This window comes from Gallus gallus, chromosome 14 (genome assembly GCF_016699485.2).
Source record: "Gallus gallus isolate bGalGal1 chromosome 14, bGalGal1.mat.broiler.GRCg7b, whole genome shotgun sequence".
NCBI classification, from domain to species: Eukaryota; Metazoa; Chordata; class Aves; order Galliformes; family Phasianidae; genus Gallus; species Gallus gallus.
The window spans coordinates 987,265-1,002,638 of NC_052545.1; the positions used below are offsets into that span (position 1 = coordinate 987,265).

At 43.5% G+C, this 15,374-nt stretch overlaps 2 protein-coding genes across 4 annotated transcripts; one reads left to right on the top strand and one right to left on the bottom strand.

Moving 5' to 3' along the window:
- Nucleotides 1-184: 184 nt before the first annotated feature.
- AIMP2 (aminoacyl tRNA synthetase complex interacting multifunctional protein 2) lies at nt 185-2,579 on the bottom strand. Of its 3 annotated transcripts, none has more exons than XM_015294284.4 (4): nt 2,513-2,579; nt 1,673-1,879; nt 1,159-1,390; nt 185-703 (listed from the first exon to the last, which is right to left on the bottom strand). In XM_015294284.4, exons 1-4 carry the CDS (start codon nt 2,525-2,527, stop codon nt 318-320), a joined length of 840 nt encoding a protein of 279 aa, XP_015149770.1. In that variant the 5' UTR covers nt 2,528-2,579; the 3' UTR covers nt 185-317. The 3 variants fall into 3 exon arrangements, with proteins under 3 accessions (XP_015149770.1, XP_015149769.1, XP_025011088.1); XM_015294283.4 differs by having other exon boundaries at nt 2,414-2,579; XM_025155320.3 differs by lacking the exon at nt 2,513-2,579 and adding an exon at nt 2,104-2,353.
- A 230-nt stretch (nt 2,580-2,809) lies between these two features.
- On the top strand, nt 2,810-15,106 carry PMS2 (PMS1 homolog 2, mismatch repair system component). Its single transcript, NM_001396081.1, is given in 15 exon segments — nt 2,810-2,865; nt 3,127-3,266; nt 3,623-3,709; nt 4,655-4,757; nt 5,231-5,414; nt 5,922-6,089; nt 7,398-7,495; nt 8,228-8,327; nt 8,607-8,691; nt 9,168-9,320; nt 10,593-11,481; nt 12,312-12,479; nt 12,972-13,072; nt 13,906-14,075; nt 14,443-15,106. Coding segments are annotated over 15 exon segments (2,610 nt in total). The 5' UTR covers nt 2,810-2,845; the 3' UTR covers nt 14,587-15,106.
- The last annotated feature ends 268 nt before the right edge of the window (nt 15,107-15,374 follow it).

Consider the following 15,374-nt stretch of genomic DNA (forward strand, 5'->3'; position numbering starts at 1 on the left):
TTGATTTTCCTGTCTGTTCTTTAAACAGAAAAGATTCCAAGTTTAATGGTACAGAGAAAAAAGATGGAAAAACTCAGAATACAGCTTGTATTTGCATAGGTAACTATTGCTTTAGGTAACTAAACAAACATGTTTCCCATGCAGCAGCTAAAAAAAAAAAAAAAGGAAGATCACACACAAAAGGTAGCTGTAATGTTTTTATTGGTTTGAGAATTCTGTCCAACTGCAGAAACTGAATAGCTCTCAGGATTCAAACCACGGCAGTAGGTGTGGGGTGGAAAAAGTTAAAATCACCCTGTTTATCTAAGAGTACAGACTTATTTCAGTAGCTTCATAACAGAGCTGAAAGGTGCTAAGTTCTCACAGGACTTCATCCATTTCTGCACGTTGGATGGTGCAGCATTTGCACTACCTGTCTGCTGAAGCGCACACCATGCAACAATATCTGCCACGGTGAGTTCATTTCCCACCAACCACGATGTCTTGCCCAGGGCAGCATTCATGGATCGCAAGACTGCTCCTTTTTCTTTACTGCTACCTTCTTTGAGCTGGAAGATGGCTGTGTCAACCCAGCTGTCAATCAGAGTTGAAGTAATTGCATTGTACTTCTGGCCAAAAAGGGAAAAGAGAAATCTAGCAATGTTGCCTTCTCCCTCAATTGGGCACATTGTTTGAATGCTGAACTTCATCTGAGGCTTTGCAACTGAAATCAAGAAGAGAAAAGTGATTATTGCACTGCAGAGAAGCTAAATATATTGGTAATTTAAGATTTATTTTGTTTCTGACACCAGCAGCATTCCTAATGTTGTGAACTTGACAACAGTTTTTTTCAATTTTCTTAATACTTTTAATTGGACTGAAGATTGCAAAATCTCTCAGCCAATCTTTGTAGGAACTGTATCTGCAGGATTGCTATGGGTGTTTTTCAAATAGCTACCTTTTAAATACCAGTTGTATTTTAATAGCAGTAACTCGGTTTTATTTCTCTGTCCCCATCACTGCTCACAGTTTTGAAAATCCAAGTTCATATTTGCAAGAAGAGCAGAGATGCTACCTGTCCATCATGTTATCAGCAAAACTACACCAAAGCATCTGTTTTATAGCACAAGTTTCACCTTCTGACCTATTGTATTCCTCTGGAAGATAACTTATTCTTACCATCCTTCCATATGAGAGTGAAGCCCAACTGATATTCGTGGCGTGGTTGCTTCTTCATCTGCTCTCCAAAGCATTTCAAGAGCTTTTCTGGCACACTTTTCACCGATGAATGTGTGTGAACAGCTGACAGTATCTTATAGCGCTCACAGAGCAGGCTGTGCAGTACTAATAAGGACAGTGGGGGTACAGAAGGATTTGCATTGATTACGATATCTTTCAGGGCACCATAATCCTGAATAGAAGGTAAAAAAAAATTCAGGTAAGACACTTGCCAGATGCGTCCAGCCGCACGCGTGTCTAAAATTGTGGGGGCAAACAAGTTTTGACATTTAAATCACCGAAAAATCTAAGCATCTTCCTTCAACATTTATGGATATTGCAGTAAATTCTAGTTGAATCTGAAGTCAAAATTTCCTGAGTTCTGAGCACTCCAAGTCCTACCACCGTCCTACCAGCCCTTCTGCTCTGAGGGCAAAGAAAACACCCACCATGGTGTGTGCTGAACTCAACGTACCTTTCCAAGCATCAAATCTAAGTCTGCTCCATTTGTTGTCAAAGGAGAAGACTCATCATTTTGAATGACATGAGTTACATCAAAGTCAGCATCAGGAGTCTGTATCATCTTTGAGAGACCATCCACGGCGCTCTTCAGCTCATACAGACGTTTCAGAATCTCCTCCTGGCGGGATTCAAGGGCTTGAAGCGACGGGTCAACTTCTTCCTGCAGGAGAGAAAGTCCCGTCAGGGTTCACTCAGCTCGGGGTTTACACAGTTCACAGCTCACCCGACCCTGTCTGGGAAGCCTTTAAAGGTGCTATTCGCATCCTGCCCCTTCACCACGGAACGGTAAGGACGTCCCGTGTCTCGGAGCTGCCCCTGGTGTGTGCGGCCGAGGTGAGAGCTGAGTTACGTCTCGTTTAACCAAGTCGGAAACGTCCCTGTTACCTGCCGGCTGCACCGCCCCGGCGCGGTAGGCCTACAGCCTCAAAACCACGTTCGAGGATAACCTTCGGGCAGACAGCCGAGCCCAGCCCGCCCGGGCCCCACGGAATCCCAGGGCCGCCCCGCGCGGGAGGCACGGCGAGTGGGCGGGCGGCCCCGCGGAACGCAGCGGCACCTCGGAGCGGCTCCGTGCGGAGCCGTCGGTCCGGAGCGAGCCCGGCGGAAGGACGGCAGCCCCGAGGCTCGGCACGGCGCCGCGCTTCCGCCGCACAGCAGCGAGGCCCGGCTGTGCCGAGCCCCGCCCCGCTCCTACCTGCGGCGTGGCGCAGCGGTGCAGGCAGGGCACGCGGTACATGCATGTGGGAAGCTGCTCGGCCGGCAGCGGGCCCGCGGCGCCGTGCAGCGGCTTCACCTTGTACATGGGCATGGCGGCTCCCGGCTCGGCGCCTCTCCGCGAGTGGCAGAGCCGCACCGCCCGCGTGGGTCCGCCCGCCCGCCGCGCCCATTGGGCCAGAGGGAGCGCGTGTCCTTACAGACTCGTCCGCCACCCAATGCTCGCCCGCCTAGTTTCCTCGCCTCCTTCCTATTGGCCGGCCTGAGCCAATGAGGTCAGTGAGTCTGTAGGGAGCGAGAGGCGCCGTTCCGATTGGGCCGCTCTGTCCGCCGCTCGCCGGCACGGGTGGGCGGGCGCGATGCCGGGGGCGGGGCGGGGCCGGCGGGCGGCCGAGGCGAGCGGTGGGGATCCATGGAGGAGGCCGCGCCGTGGTGAGTGCCCCGAGGCGGGCCGGGTCCTTCCCCGGCATCGCGCCCGCCCACCCGTGCCGGCGAGTGGCACGGGTCTCATCGGGAGCGGCCGCGGCCTCCTCGGCTTTTCAGCTCTCCCCCTCTCGGCGCGCGCGGCTCGGGGCGGCTGCGGGGCGCGTGTGGGTGCGGCCGCGCGGGGTCCCGTGCCGAGCGGGGTCCTGCGCCGCGCCCCGCCCCCCCGCCGCCTCAGCGCGCCCCTCTCCGCCCCTCTTCCCTTGTCAGCTCGGAGCCCGCCAAGACCATCAAGCGCATCGACCGCGAGTCTGTGCACCGGATCTGCTCGGGGCAGGTGGTGCTGAGCCTGGGCACGGCCGTGAAGGAGCTGGTGGAGAACAGCCTGGACGCCGGAGCGACCAACATCGGTAACCGCCCTTCTGTCAGAGCTCCGCGGCCCCGCGGGCTCTCAGTACCGCCAGCCCCTCGGCGCGGAGTGCGGGCCAACGGCGCTGGCTGAGCGCGGAGGGTGTGCGGCGGTGCTGCGGCCCGGGCACCGGGCGGTCGGAGCCACGCGCTGCGCTCTGGCGCTACAAGCGCGGGGTCTGCCCTGCCCTGCCCTGCTGCTGGGTGCGGTGGGTGCTGAGGGTGCTCTGGTGCGGGGCTGCTGCTTCAGACTCGGCCTGGAGAACGGCCATCGGCGGGAGTTATTCCGGGTTCGGTGCTGATACCCAACGTTGTGCGTTAACAGAGTGCTCAAAGACTTCGTTTCTCGCGTTTGCAGATGTAAGACTTAAAGACCACGGGGCGGAGCTGATAGAGGTTTCAGATAACGGAGGTGGAGTGGAAGAGGAAAACTTTGAAGGATTAAGTAAGTTAAACGGCTTCCATAATTTATATGTAGGTGCTTTGGAGGTATATTTTCGGTGAGTAATGACTGCTGTTCTTTACAAATTCGAATGGGCTTCTGAAGTGCTCTTGTTGTATTTGCTATAGCTCAGAAGCAGTTCTTGGTTTGATTGCTTGTTTACGTGGAGCAAAGGGTAGATGTCGTTACGGAGGAGAACGTCCCAGGAGCGTTCATCTAGATTTATTCCTTTTGAGTCGTGAATCGCTTCTGACGGAGCCCAACTTTATGAGAAGTGTTCTGTAGACTGAGTATGTGCTGAACGTGAGCTGACCTCGTGCATGTGGCTGCCAAACTTTCCATCTGCTGTGTTTCAGCCATGCAAAACAGGAGCAGAAGCAGCACTGTCTGATAAGCGTAACTGTTTGCTTTCTTTGCTATTTTTTCCTCCACATGATGATTACTGTGGTACTTGTTGTGCTCGCAGTGTTTATCCTGTAGGCATTCTCTGCTGTTCAGGACAGGGAAGGTGCAGGGCTGCAGTTCGTTACCTGGTGATGGGTGCTGTTCTGACTGCATAGAATTGAGCCCTCCTCAGGCTGCGGTTGTGGCACACGATATCGTGCCTGTTTGCTGTATAGCATTGCACAGCTTGGCCCTGCAGTTTTCCTGCAGAGTAAAATTGGTGGCAGACGCAGCTGATGTGTGCTGCTCTGAAGCACCTTGTGGCGTGTGCCAGCAGTGCTGTATCGATTTCAGGTGGTAAATATGGTGGCACAGCAGGTATGTCTGAGGATTTAAAAGTGTCCTTGTGAAGGGGAAAGGAAAGTCTTATTTTGTCTCTATTACTCATTGTATGTTGAATAGTAATTGCGGAAGTCTTCTTGCTTCTTGTACGTATGCAAAATGTACTTGTGTGATCTACTGTCACTTTGAAGTGAAATCTATCCTCTAACTATCTCTTTCCAGCTCTGAAACATTATACGTCAAAGATACAAGATTTTTCTGATCTAATACATGTTGAGACATTTGGGTTTCGAGGTGAAGCTCTCAGTTCGTTGTGTGCATTAAGGTATTAATATTGCATTCTTACTAGTAGAAAATTACTGTACTTAAAACAAGTGAAGCCATCTTGTCAGCTTACTGTTATTGACAAAATGAGGCAGTGGAAACTTGCTGTTACCTAACGTGAGCTCTGTTTTGAGTAATATGTTGTAGGTTTGAAATACCACAGCTTTTGAACAGTTTGTGTTAAGAATATCGTGCTGTTATGTGTCAGTGTGAGGAATGTGGTGTCCAACAAAACCAGACTTTATCTTTGCATCTTATATGAGAAGAACGAGGGGGATACAAATTAAAATGTTTGCACTGTAAGTAGGAAAATAATATCTGAAAAGCAGTGTAAGTTTTTAGTTGTTAGTGGTGAAGATTAGCTATAATTAAAAATACACAAATAATATTTTCTATGCCTGATGAGACTGTAAGTAATGGTTAAGAAAAGACAATGTTCAGTGAGTAATTCTGTTGCCTGCTTCCTTCCATCAGTGATGTTACCATTTCGACTTGCCATAAGTCTGCAAAGGTTGGGACTCGTTTGGTATTTGATCACAATGGTAAGATTACCCAGAAAGCTCCTTATCCACGGCAGCAAGGAACAACTGTGAGCATACAGCAGCTATTTCATACTTTGCCAGTGCGACATAAGGAATTTCAAAGAAACATCAAAAAGGTGAGTCAGCTCAGATGCTATTACGGGACTCTCACAGCCCTCCTCGTTCACAGCTGAATGATGCTCAGTTCTCTGATGCTGATCAAGAGAAGCATGAGTGAGTCTGACTTCATTAGAGTGATTCTGACCTTAACAAGAAAAGCATTCCCATGCACTTTCCTCTTCTGTTTTGCAATGAATGCATTTGGAGGCACAGTCTCAAATTTCCAAATGTTGAAAAGAAATAAAATTACCATCACTTTCGTGTATTTTAAAATCAGTGAATGCTACATTTAACAAAGGACTGAATATCATTGCACATATCTTGCAAATATGTCATTTGTTTTGAAATACATTGTTCTTCACATACATATGTTTAATTTGGTTTGTAAGTATTTAAAAAACAAATGGCACCACTTTTGGACATAAAGAAGTCTGTGTTGCCTGCAGATACTGAAAGTTTTATCAACACAATGTTGTTTTAAAAAGACGTTTTGTGTAAGCATGAACTTCTTTCTGCCTTAATAGGAATATGCAAAAATGGTTCAGATACTGCAAGCATACTGTATTATTTCAAAAGGAGTGCGGATTAATTGCACTAATCAAGTTGGTCAAGGAAAAAAGAGCCCTGTGGTATCCACTACTGGAGGTCCTAACTTAAAGGAAAACATTGGAGCAGTATTTGGGAAAAAACAGGTACTCCATTCTACTGACAAGGCAAGCAATATTGCTGGAGAGAGAAGTTTCTAAGATCTTAGAGAGAAGGGATGCAGGAAACCTTTACAAATCATAAAGGGAGGTGGCATGTGTTGACTCCTTGCACACCCTACAGGTGGAAGGAGAAACAGTGCAGCCTCTGTGGTTCAACTGAAGTTGTGAATCTGCTGAGAGGAAAACACGTTTTGATGGAAGAGAAATAATTTAGGAGATAGAGCTAGTACTTAATATCTGTCTGAAGCCAGGTTTAGGAGTTGTGACAGTAAGGTCCGTGGGTTCTGCTTTCAAAAAACAGTGTGGACACCAGTCTGTATGTCACGACAGCAAGCAATTGAAAACAGACAATCACCTAAATGTGAAAGTCTTAACTGGGGAGCAGAAAACTGATGTAGTTGTATCAGAAGTTGTAACTTCTGCCTGTGAAACTAAGCTTCTTCAGTGCTCTCCTTAACTTACAGGATGTTGCACTCCGCTCCTGCAGAGGTGTGGACTCTGATGCTTTCTAAATAATAGCTATGACAATAATTTCTAACATCTAGGAGGCAGCAAAAAGGAAAGAAATATAAAAGTTCCCATACTAGAATCATATACTGCAACCAGTGGCAATATTGAGTGCTTCATAACTGCCCTCTGGTTGTTGAAAAGCACCTCCTCCTTTGGCAGTGCCCTGGTGGGCATTCCAGGGCTGTTTGTGCTGTGGCTGGCACACCTGAACAAGATGCAACTGTTTGTTTTGCCAGGCAGCAACACGCATAGCTGATAACTCAATGTGATCATAATGAGCAGAACATTCAGCTTATAGCCTGATAATATATTATCAAATATATGAATGTAAAATCAGTAAAAGATGCTCTAAAGACAGAAAAAAGTAGTGGTATGATGGGGAAGATGCCTCTATCTATTTAGGTAAGCTGTGATTCGAGCAGTGCATCTTTTTCAGTAGTTCTATTCTTCCAAAAGAAACTTAGTATTTTTCACCTTTTGGTTTTGCTTAGAACTAGATTAGGTCATACATAGGTAGCTGGAGAGTCAAATTTGAGTCAATGATATTGTTTCTCTGTCTATATTTGTTTTAATGTAAAGATCTGTGCAATAACTCAGGCAAATGTGGATATTTTCAGCAGTCATCAGCTGTGTTATTGTCTTCTGCTGGGCTGGAGTTGGATGTTGAGTGATCTGACTTGGCTGACTTGGGGAAAAAAAAAAGATCAAATGGATTTTAAGGCTTATAAATAACAGTAAGATAGAAGAAAAAGTCTACATGTTTCACTTCTTTTTCTTTTCCAGTTGCAGAGCCTGATTCCTTTTGTTCAGCTGCCTCCTAATGAAGCTGTTTGTGAAGAATATGGACTCAAATCTACAGACCTTCCAGAAAAGCTGTATAGGTAGTCAGAGAAGAAGAAACCACTGTTGCCAGTGATGTTTTAACATAATCCTAAGTCTTAAGGAAGTGGGGTGGTTAATAGTATTAAAAATAACTCTGATCAGCATAGTAGGTGTTAGTGTAGTGTTTGGAAAAGGACATCAACTGATTTTTAAAGAAGTGAACTCAGGACTGAGGTGCTGGTAGTCAGATGGGAGGCAGGAGCAGGACTGCTGTTCCTTGTGCCCCAGCCAGTTCTGTGTTACTGCAGTCTGCTGCTGAATGTCACCTCTGGCAGTGTTCTGGGTGAATCCATGGTTCATATCTGTACGTCTTCAGTAGTGTTACTGTGAAATGGTGTGAGATGTGTGTAAATCAGTCAATTGCACTTTAAATGTACTTTTTTTTCCTCCTCACTATATGTGAGGCTCACAAATAGATGCATTGATATCTGACTGATGGCACTTCACAGCCAACCTCTTCTGCTTTCAGAGCAGAAAAATGGCAAATTCATCTAAATTGGTCAGCAGCTTTTTCAATTTTCTGATACCTCTTTGGAACTTAACATCAAACCTTGGTCAGAGAGGAAACTGGGGGAGGAAAACAAGCCCACATAGGTGTGATGCTGTGTAACAGTGTTTCTCTTAACCCCTATAAAACACTTCTAACTGAAGCATGGTCTGATTAAAAAAAAAAAAAAATACTTAGCTTCCCTCTTCTGTTTCCTTACTGGTGTTACGTTGTTATTTTACAGTATTACGGGCTTCATTTCTCGTTGTGATCATGGTGTTGGAAGGAGTACAACAGACAGACAGTTTTTCTTTATCAACCAACGTCCATGTGATCCAGCAAAGGTGAGCAGCTGCTTTATTATTTTTTTTCCTAACAGCAACACAAACTTGCTTAGGGTTTTCTGCAGACCACTTGATTAATAACAGATACACATCTTTGTGTCTTGATGCTGTAAATTCCTGTCTTAAGATTTTGTCTTCATCGGGTCTATTTGTGTGAATAAAAGCTGAATTGTATGAGATAAGATTTAGGGCATTTTTAGTTTTAAAAGGAGTTCAATAACATCCTGGTTTGAACTAAAAGATAAGAGTATCTGCTTTTACTCTTTTCCACCTCTACAGGTTGTCAAGCTTGTGAATGAAGTTTATCACTTATACAATAAACACCAGTATCCTTTTATTGTCCTTAACATTTGTGTAGATTCTGGTGAGTTACGAATAATTTTTAGTACCTTTTTTCTAAAGGCTAAAATTTAATTGAGGAATAAATTGTAGTTACTTAAAGAGCATCATTTATTTTGGAGAATATTGTAACTTCTGTTTTGCGACTTTCTCCACTCTGATATTTTTGTCTGTGGTTGGTGAGGGGGAGATGGAATTCAGCTGTGATTCCAATTTCTCCTTTTTTTCCTTTTTCTGTACTCCCAAGTAATTTCTTAATGAGAAAATGGCAATTTGTGGTTAGCTTAAATACAAGAAAACTTACATTATTGCATAGAATTAAATTCTGTTTGCTGGGATGTTGGAAAAGTTTAACTTGCAGATACACTGTGAATGTTAACTGCAGTTTTGTGAAATTGAAGTAGAGGGCAGAACAGCAAGGACTTTGATCCAAGGGAGGAAGGAGTTGATTGGGTTCTTCCCCCCGATATATAATACAGTTGTTTTTCTTTTGATTTTTAGAGTGTGTCGACATCAACGTAACTCCAGACAAGAGACAAATTCTGCTTCAAGAAGAAAAGCTTTTATTGGCAATTTTAAAAACTTCTCTGATAGAGATGTTTGGTAGTGATGTTAACAAACTGAACGTTAATCAGAATCTTCTGGACATTGTAGGTAGGACACAAAATGTGAAAATTTGGTGTATAATACATAGTAGAGCATTGAAAAAATGTGTTATATACTTGGAGGAGAAGTGGGGAAAATGCTTAGCTTTTAATTGATGTGCCTTTCAGGGTAACTTTCTTCACGTGATCGTTAGAAATATTTTAATGTATCAGCTTTCTATCGTAAAGGAAGACCCTAAGTTACCAACTCAACATTTTTTCCCCCATAAAGTTGACTGTTACATTAGTACAAAATTGATTAATAATGTCTGAAAGCATTTTCTCTTTGATACTGGGGAAAGCTTTATGTTGCTCTTTTCAGAGGAGGAGAGGGAGGATGTATGTCTTTTATGCACTTGCCAATTTTTTCCTTTCTAAAACACAGAAATATCTGAAGTGTTATATCTGATTTTAGCTTTATTTTTAATTTAAAAACTGTGTGTGTGTATTCCCATGATAAGTGTCATGGAGCATATCAGAACGCTGACAGAGCTCATGATCTAATGAAGAAGGCTCGGTGAGGATTATTGGACAGAAGCATCCTTTATTTAAACGTCCTCCTGAAGGAATGGTTGAAATCTCATAAACAAAGATTGAAATTTGAGTACAAGTTTTTCTTTGGATTTTCAGCTTGGATTCTTTTATGATAACCACAGAGATCACTGGTTTTCCTGTCACTGAATGATCTTTCAGGACAGTTTTTCTATGCTAACAACTCTTCCTTCTCACTCTTTTCAGTGCAAACTCTTCTAATTTTCTTTCTGTGTATAGAATCAATTCCAGCCTGAGTATTCCTTCTTTTGGGCTTATCTCTTGTAAAAGACACATCAGACTGACAATTTGAGAGAATTAAATCCTCTTATTATCTACTAATAACATGTAGTACAGGTATCTGTCATGCCAGCTCCTTAATTTTTTGCCCACAGGCAATAAATATAAATATAAAAAACAACAACTCAAGTGGAAGAGCATTTGCTTTTCATTGTCTTCCAGTCATAAACTCCTGATAATATAAAGAAGAGTGCTGATTGGACTGACTTATGGTGCAGTTTGAAAAGATGCTCCACATTCATTCATTCATAAGTTTCTTAAACACATCATTCCTTGCCCAATGCATTTCAGCTCCTGCTCAGTCAGCTTAAGGGCACTTTGGAGGAGCTTGCTGCTTTTCTACTTCTTTGCTCCCTTTACTATAGTACATCATTCAATTTAAACTTAAGTTAGTTTGTAACTTATAACCTTGACTTTATTTGTTTATTATTTTTCATTCTCCTTCTGTTAGGCAATGTGAAGGCACCTCCTGGAGACGCAGAAAAGCCCTGGGTAGAAATGTCACATCACTCTGAGACTGAAAATCCAAGCAGTGAAGGGAAAAGAGTAATGACTCTTTCCAGATTAAGGGAGTCATTCTCTCTCCATCAAACTGAGAGTTATTTCCAAAGCCCAAAGAAGGTAAAACAGCGACACAGCTCCAGTAAACAGCTGTCACTTGATACCATTTTGAGTACTGTGAGGACTCAAAAGGCTGTTTTGAGTGAGGATTCTGAGAGTTGTCATGAGATGAAGTCAAAGATGCCAGTTCCAAGGAAATATTTGAGAAAAGTAGATGATATTGATTCTGGATTCTGTAGCACTTCTGAATCAGATGCTGGATATAACACACCAGAGGCTGGGAGTTGTGTCATCAGTGAAAGTGTAAATAATCCCATTGAAGAAGAATTCTGTAGCTCAGAAGAACAACATCAAAATGAGTATCTTAAGACTGTTGGACATAGTGAGAAATCATTGGAATGTGACATTCAGGTCTTGGGCACTGAACATAAATTAAATCGAGTGAATGACTGCAATAACCAAACTAACTTACCTCAAGAAGCCACTAACTCTTTACCAAGAGTAAGACGTTTTAAAAATGAGGCAGATGACTTCAAAGCAGGTATACATCCTAAAGTGGAGAATACCAGAAACTATATGCCATGTGTTGATGTACTGGTGGAAGTTAAAAAGAAAACTGTGCCGCTTGAATTCTCAATGAAAGCTTTAGCTGAAAGGGTAAGAAAGATTGTACAGCAACAGCAGAAGTGTACAGAAACACAAAATTACAGAAGATTTAGAGCAAAAATTAGTCCTGGAGAAAATAAAGTAGCAGAAGATGAATTAAGAAAAGAGATCAGGTATTTTCATCTTCTTATCTTGTATTTGCCAATTAACAAAAATAGCTAAGGAGAAAAAATAAAAACTGTCTTGGAGGGTGGGAGGAAGGCTTACATCTACTTTTCAGTTCTGGAGATGTCTTTTGTCTAACTCGTTATGCCATTCAATCATCCATTTGGGGAAGGTGTTTTACCTGGCAGAGGTCTGCAGTTGTTGGAACTCAGTGCAAGGAGAGTGTGGGAAAAGACACTAAAATGAAAGGCCAAAAGCATCGCAGACCTGGCTCAGCTAAGATTTGTAATCTGCAGTGCAGGCAGAGAAATGTTATGACATTGATCTGTGACACTTAATAGATTCCACAGCTCATATTTCTCCTTCATTAATTTGAAATTTGATGAGATGTGGTGGTGAAAATAAGTTGTGTTCAGATGGTTATTGGACATTAACAGTGTATGATTTGTGAATTTTGGATTTTAATTAAGGTGAAGAAAACCTTCTCTTTGCAAAAAGTCAAATGTGTCAGCTGCTTTGCTTTAGAAGCATGCTGCTGCCTTTGTTACTGTTTATTTGCAGTTACCATCCTGCACGTTTCTACTTCTCTTGCCACTAGTGGCTATGCTTAAAATGGGTGAATGTTGAACAAATCTTGTCTGAAGTATGGATTGTTCTCTGCCCGACGTGGTGCCACCAGTATGACAGGTTCTGCGTTCATATCCTGCTTCAATTAGACTCCATATACGTTTTTTCCATGTAAAGTTCTGTAGGGGAGATAAATATGTTTTCAAGTTTTGTACTAAGGTGGTAACTGATGAGGCTTGTCTTGTGATTTGCTTATATTTTCTATATACAGTAAAGAAATGTTTGCAAAAATGGAAATCATTGGCCAGTTCAATTTAGGGTTTATAATAGCCAAGTTGAATTCTGATCTTTTCATAATTGACCAACATGCTACTGATGAGAAGTACAACTTTGAGATGTTACAGCAACACACTGTTCTTCAAGGCCAGAAGCTGATAGCGTAAGTATTCTCAGTATCCTAACAATTTTATCACTTTAATTCAATGTTTTAGAATGATATCTATCATTTTTCATATTTAAGTAGTTCACACATTCAAAACATTTACAACAGAAGTTACTTTTATGTTCAGTGTTGCAAAGAATCAACCTTTAGATAGAACTTCCAATAAACTGCAGATAGTTGTAGCTGTACAGCAAGTAGTAAACAGTCAGTGAGGTTTCACAGCAGGATTAATGTCAGCCTCAATTTGGTGAGTGTGGTTATGGAGTGAGGATATTGGAGATGGTTGTAGCCACAGGGAATGGAATGCTGCCCTAAAATGTTAGTTTTACTGTGCTGAGTAACGCCTGGAAACAGTGCTCTGCTCGTGGTGCAGTTTGTTAGTTTTGACCAAGCAGGTGAGATGCTCTCCAGGAGAGCTGAGGTGTTGGTGTCAGTACCTGAAGCACTCTGTGCTACGTACCTGTGCAATGCTGTCTTTTTCTCTTTCAGGCCTCAAAATCTCAATTTAACTGCTGTAAATGAAACAGTACTGATTGAAAACCTGGAAATATTCAGAAAAAATGGGTTTGATTTTGTGATAAATGAAAATGGTGAGTTTGTGCCATAGTTATTTCATCCCAAGTTGTATACGGAAATCTGTGGGCAGAAAAATTGGAATAATGTATTATTGTACACACGCTTTTTTGTGAGGCTTACCATTCTGTAGTCTTCTTGTGCTGTTTATGAGAACATTCAGAGTGCCTCCCTTAGAAAAAGTCATTGCAGACTTTGTAGTCACTACCTGGAGTTTGGGTACGTGACAGAATGTGCATCTCCTGGGTGTCTTATATTGACGTCTTTTTCCTATGCTCTTAGACTCGTGGGTCCCAGCAAGGTTAGGTACAGGTAGATGGTAAACATAGTGATTTTAAGCTAAGATAGCACTGGTGAAACGTTCTGTGGCTTTCCTTACTGCTTCAGCATTGACTTGTTGTGCGCTGATCACACGGCCATTAACTGTGAGCTCCGTGCTCCTACAACACGGGTAACGTGTGTATTTCAGAGCTTCATGAGGAGGATTGTGAAAGCATTGTGTGCGAGCACTTCTGGCATTTGGGAAGTCACTCCAGATTGTTCTGTATCTTTTGCTTCAGAACTGCCTAAAATGCTATTTATAATGAAGTTTTTGCCAACAGAAATCTGCTCTTTGAAATTGTTTGTTGTCATAAGTTTGCAAGCAGTTTCTTGTCCGTGTTAGAAGAGCATATCTGCTGTAGCTACTGCTTTGCTTAGCTGGTACATCTCATCAAAGACTAAATTGAAATATCGACATGTAGACAGAAGACATCAATGTATCAAAGCAGTTTTTCTGTTTTTCCTCTTAAGAAAAAAGTAATTTCCTGTAATGTTCTCATTTCTTTATTAATTATTGCAAATCTTTCAGCTCCTGTAACCCAGAGAGTTAAATTAATATCCTTGCCAACAAGCAAGAACTGGACATTTGGTCCTCAAGACATAGATGAGCTGATCTTCATGTTAAGTGACTGCCCGGGAGTCATGTGTAGACCCTCCAGAGTCAGACAGATGTTTGCTTCTCGAGCTTGCAGAAAATCTGTAAGTACAGCACTTGATGTTGGTTTTCAGATAAGTTCTGTATTTTCTGTTGCATTACACGTGGCTGTATCTGCATATATTTTGCAGAAGTTTCTGCACTACTAGATTTTAGCAGCTAACGTTCTTACTTTTATTCCCCGTGTTTTTCTCTAACATAGCTTCAGGAGGATCCTGGCCATTTATGTTCTGGTTTAAGCTAGTGCATTTATGTACGTGTCTTGTCTTTTGATCACCTTGCAGGTCTTTTTCCTTCTAATGTCTTGCACGGTATTTATTTGACATAGTGGTGGCAGTACTCTTCTTATCTGTATGTCAGTTGTCAGTATGGAGTAAGAAAATACTGGTTTGTTTTTGCTGTTATTTACAGGTGATGATTGGAACTGCACTGAATGTGCAGGAGATGAAAAAACTGGTTACCCACATGGGTGAGATCGAGCACCCCTGGAACTGCCCCCACGGGCGGCCTACGATGAGGCACATAGCCAGCCTGGATTTGATTGCATCGGAGTGACACTCAGGCCCGGCTTCTGTGACGCTTCCCACGGCAGCAGCCCGGCGCCGTTCAGGCTTTTATCACAGCTGTCTGACTTGGACTAAAATACATGGCCAGGTTTCACATCTGACAGTAAGAAGTCATTCAGCTGCCTCGTCCTTCGTACCAGCGGTACCGACATAGAATTCGTGTGTAGATACCATCTTTTATTGTGGTTTGCTTTCTGTAATACTTCATTCATACTCACGATTTTTATAATAAATGTAAATGTGTGTATGTAAGGACCCAGCGGGGCCACCAGCATTCACTGCAGGTACGGGGATCCTCAGAGCGCGACGCTCCTAGCTGGGAGAGTTACCTGTGTGTGTCTGCTGTGTCGGACCATCTAAATTAAAGGTAACCCGTGGGTGGGAACGCTGCAGGTTTCACTGGTAATTACTGAAAGCACTAATACTGCCTTTAATGATTATCTTACTGCCATTTGTGCTTAATGTTAATAGAGTAACTCATGCAGCATACTAAATTTCAATTAGCACTGTTGCTGTTTGTTCCAAACGTTTTTCACAAAGGAATCCTCCTTTCCGGAGGGCAGGCAGCCCGAGCAGCCGGCCGGCTGGGATCACAGGTGCGTGGAGACGCGGGCTGAGCGCCCCGCACAGCCGCCGGCCGACCGCAGGGCCGCTGCGCTTTGCCGCCTCCTGCCCCGCCGCGGGGCCCGCAGCGAGCGGCCGTTTGGCGCGAGGACGGCGGCTCCCGCCGAACCGCGGCTCTGCTTTGCGCACGCGCGGCCGTCGCCTTGGTTTCCC

Bases quoted from the DNA above. Each gene is read 5' to 3' on its own strand.
- AIMP2 (XM_015294283.4), bottom strand. From the start codon at position 2,527: ATGCCCATGTACAAGGTGAAGCCGCTGCACGGCGCCGCGGGCCCGCTG. The intron at 1,880-2,413 runs GTAGGAGCGGGG...TCTCTCCTGCAG, and splicing joins ACCGCTGCGCCACGCCGCAG to GAAGAAGTTGACCCGTCGCT. The intron at 704-1,158 runs GTAAGAATAAGT...TCTTGATTTCAG, and splicing joins CACTCTCATATGGAAGGATG to TTGCAAAGCCTCAGATGAAG.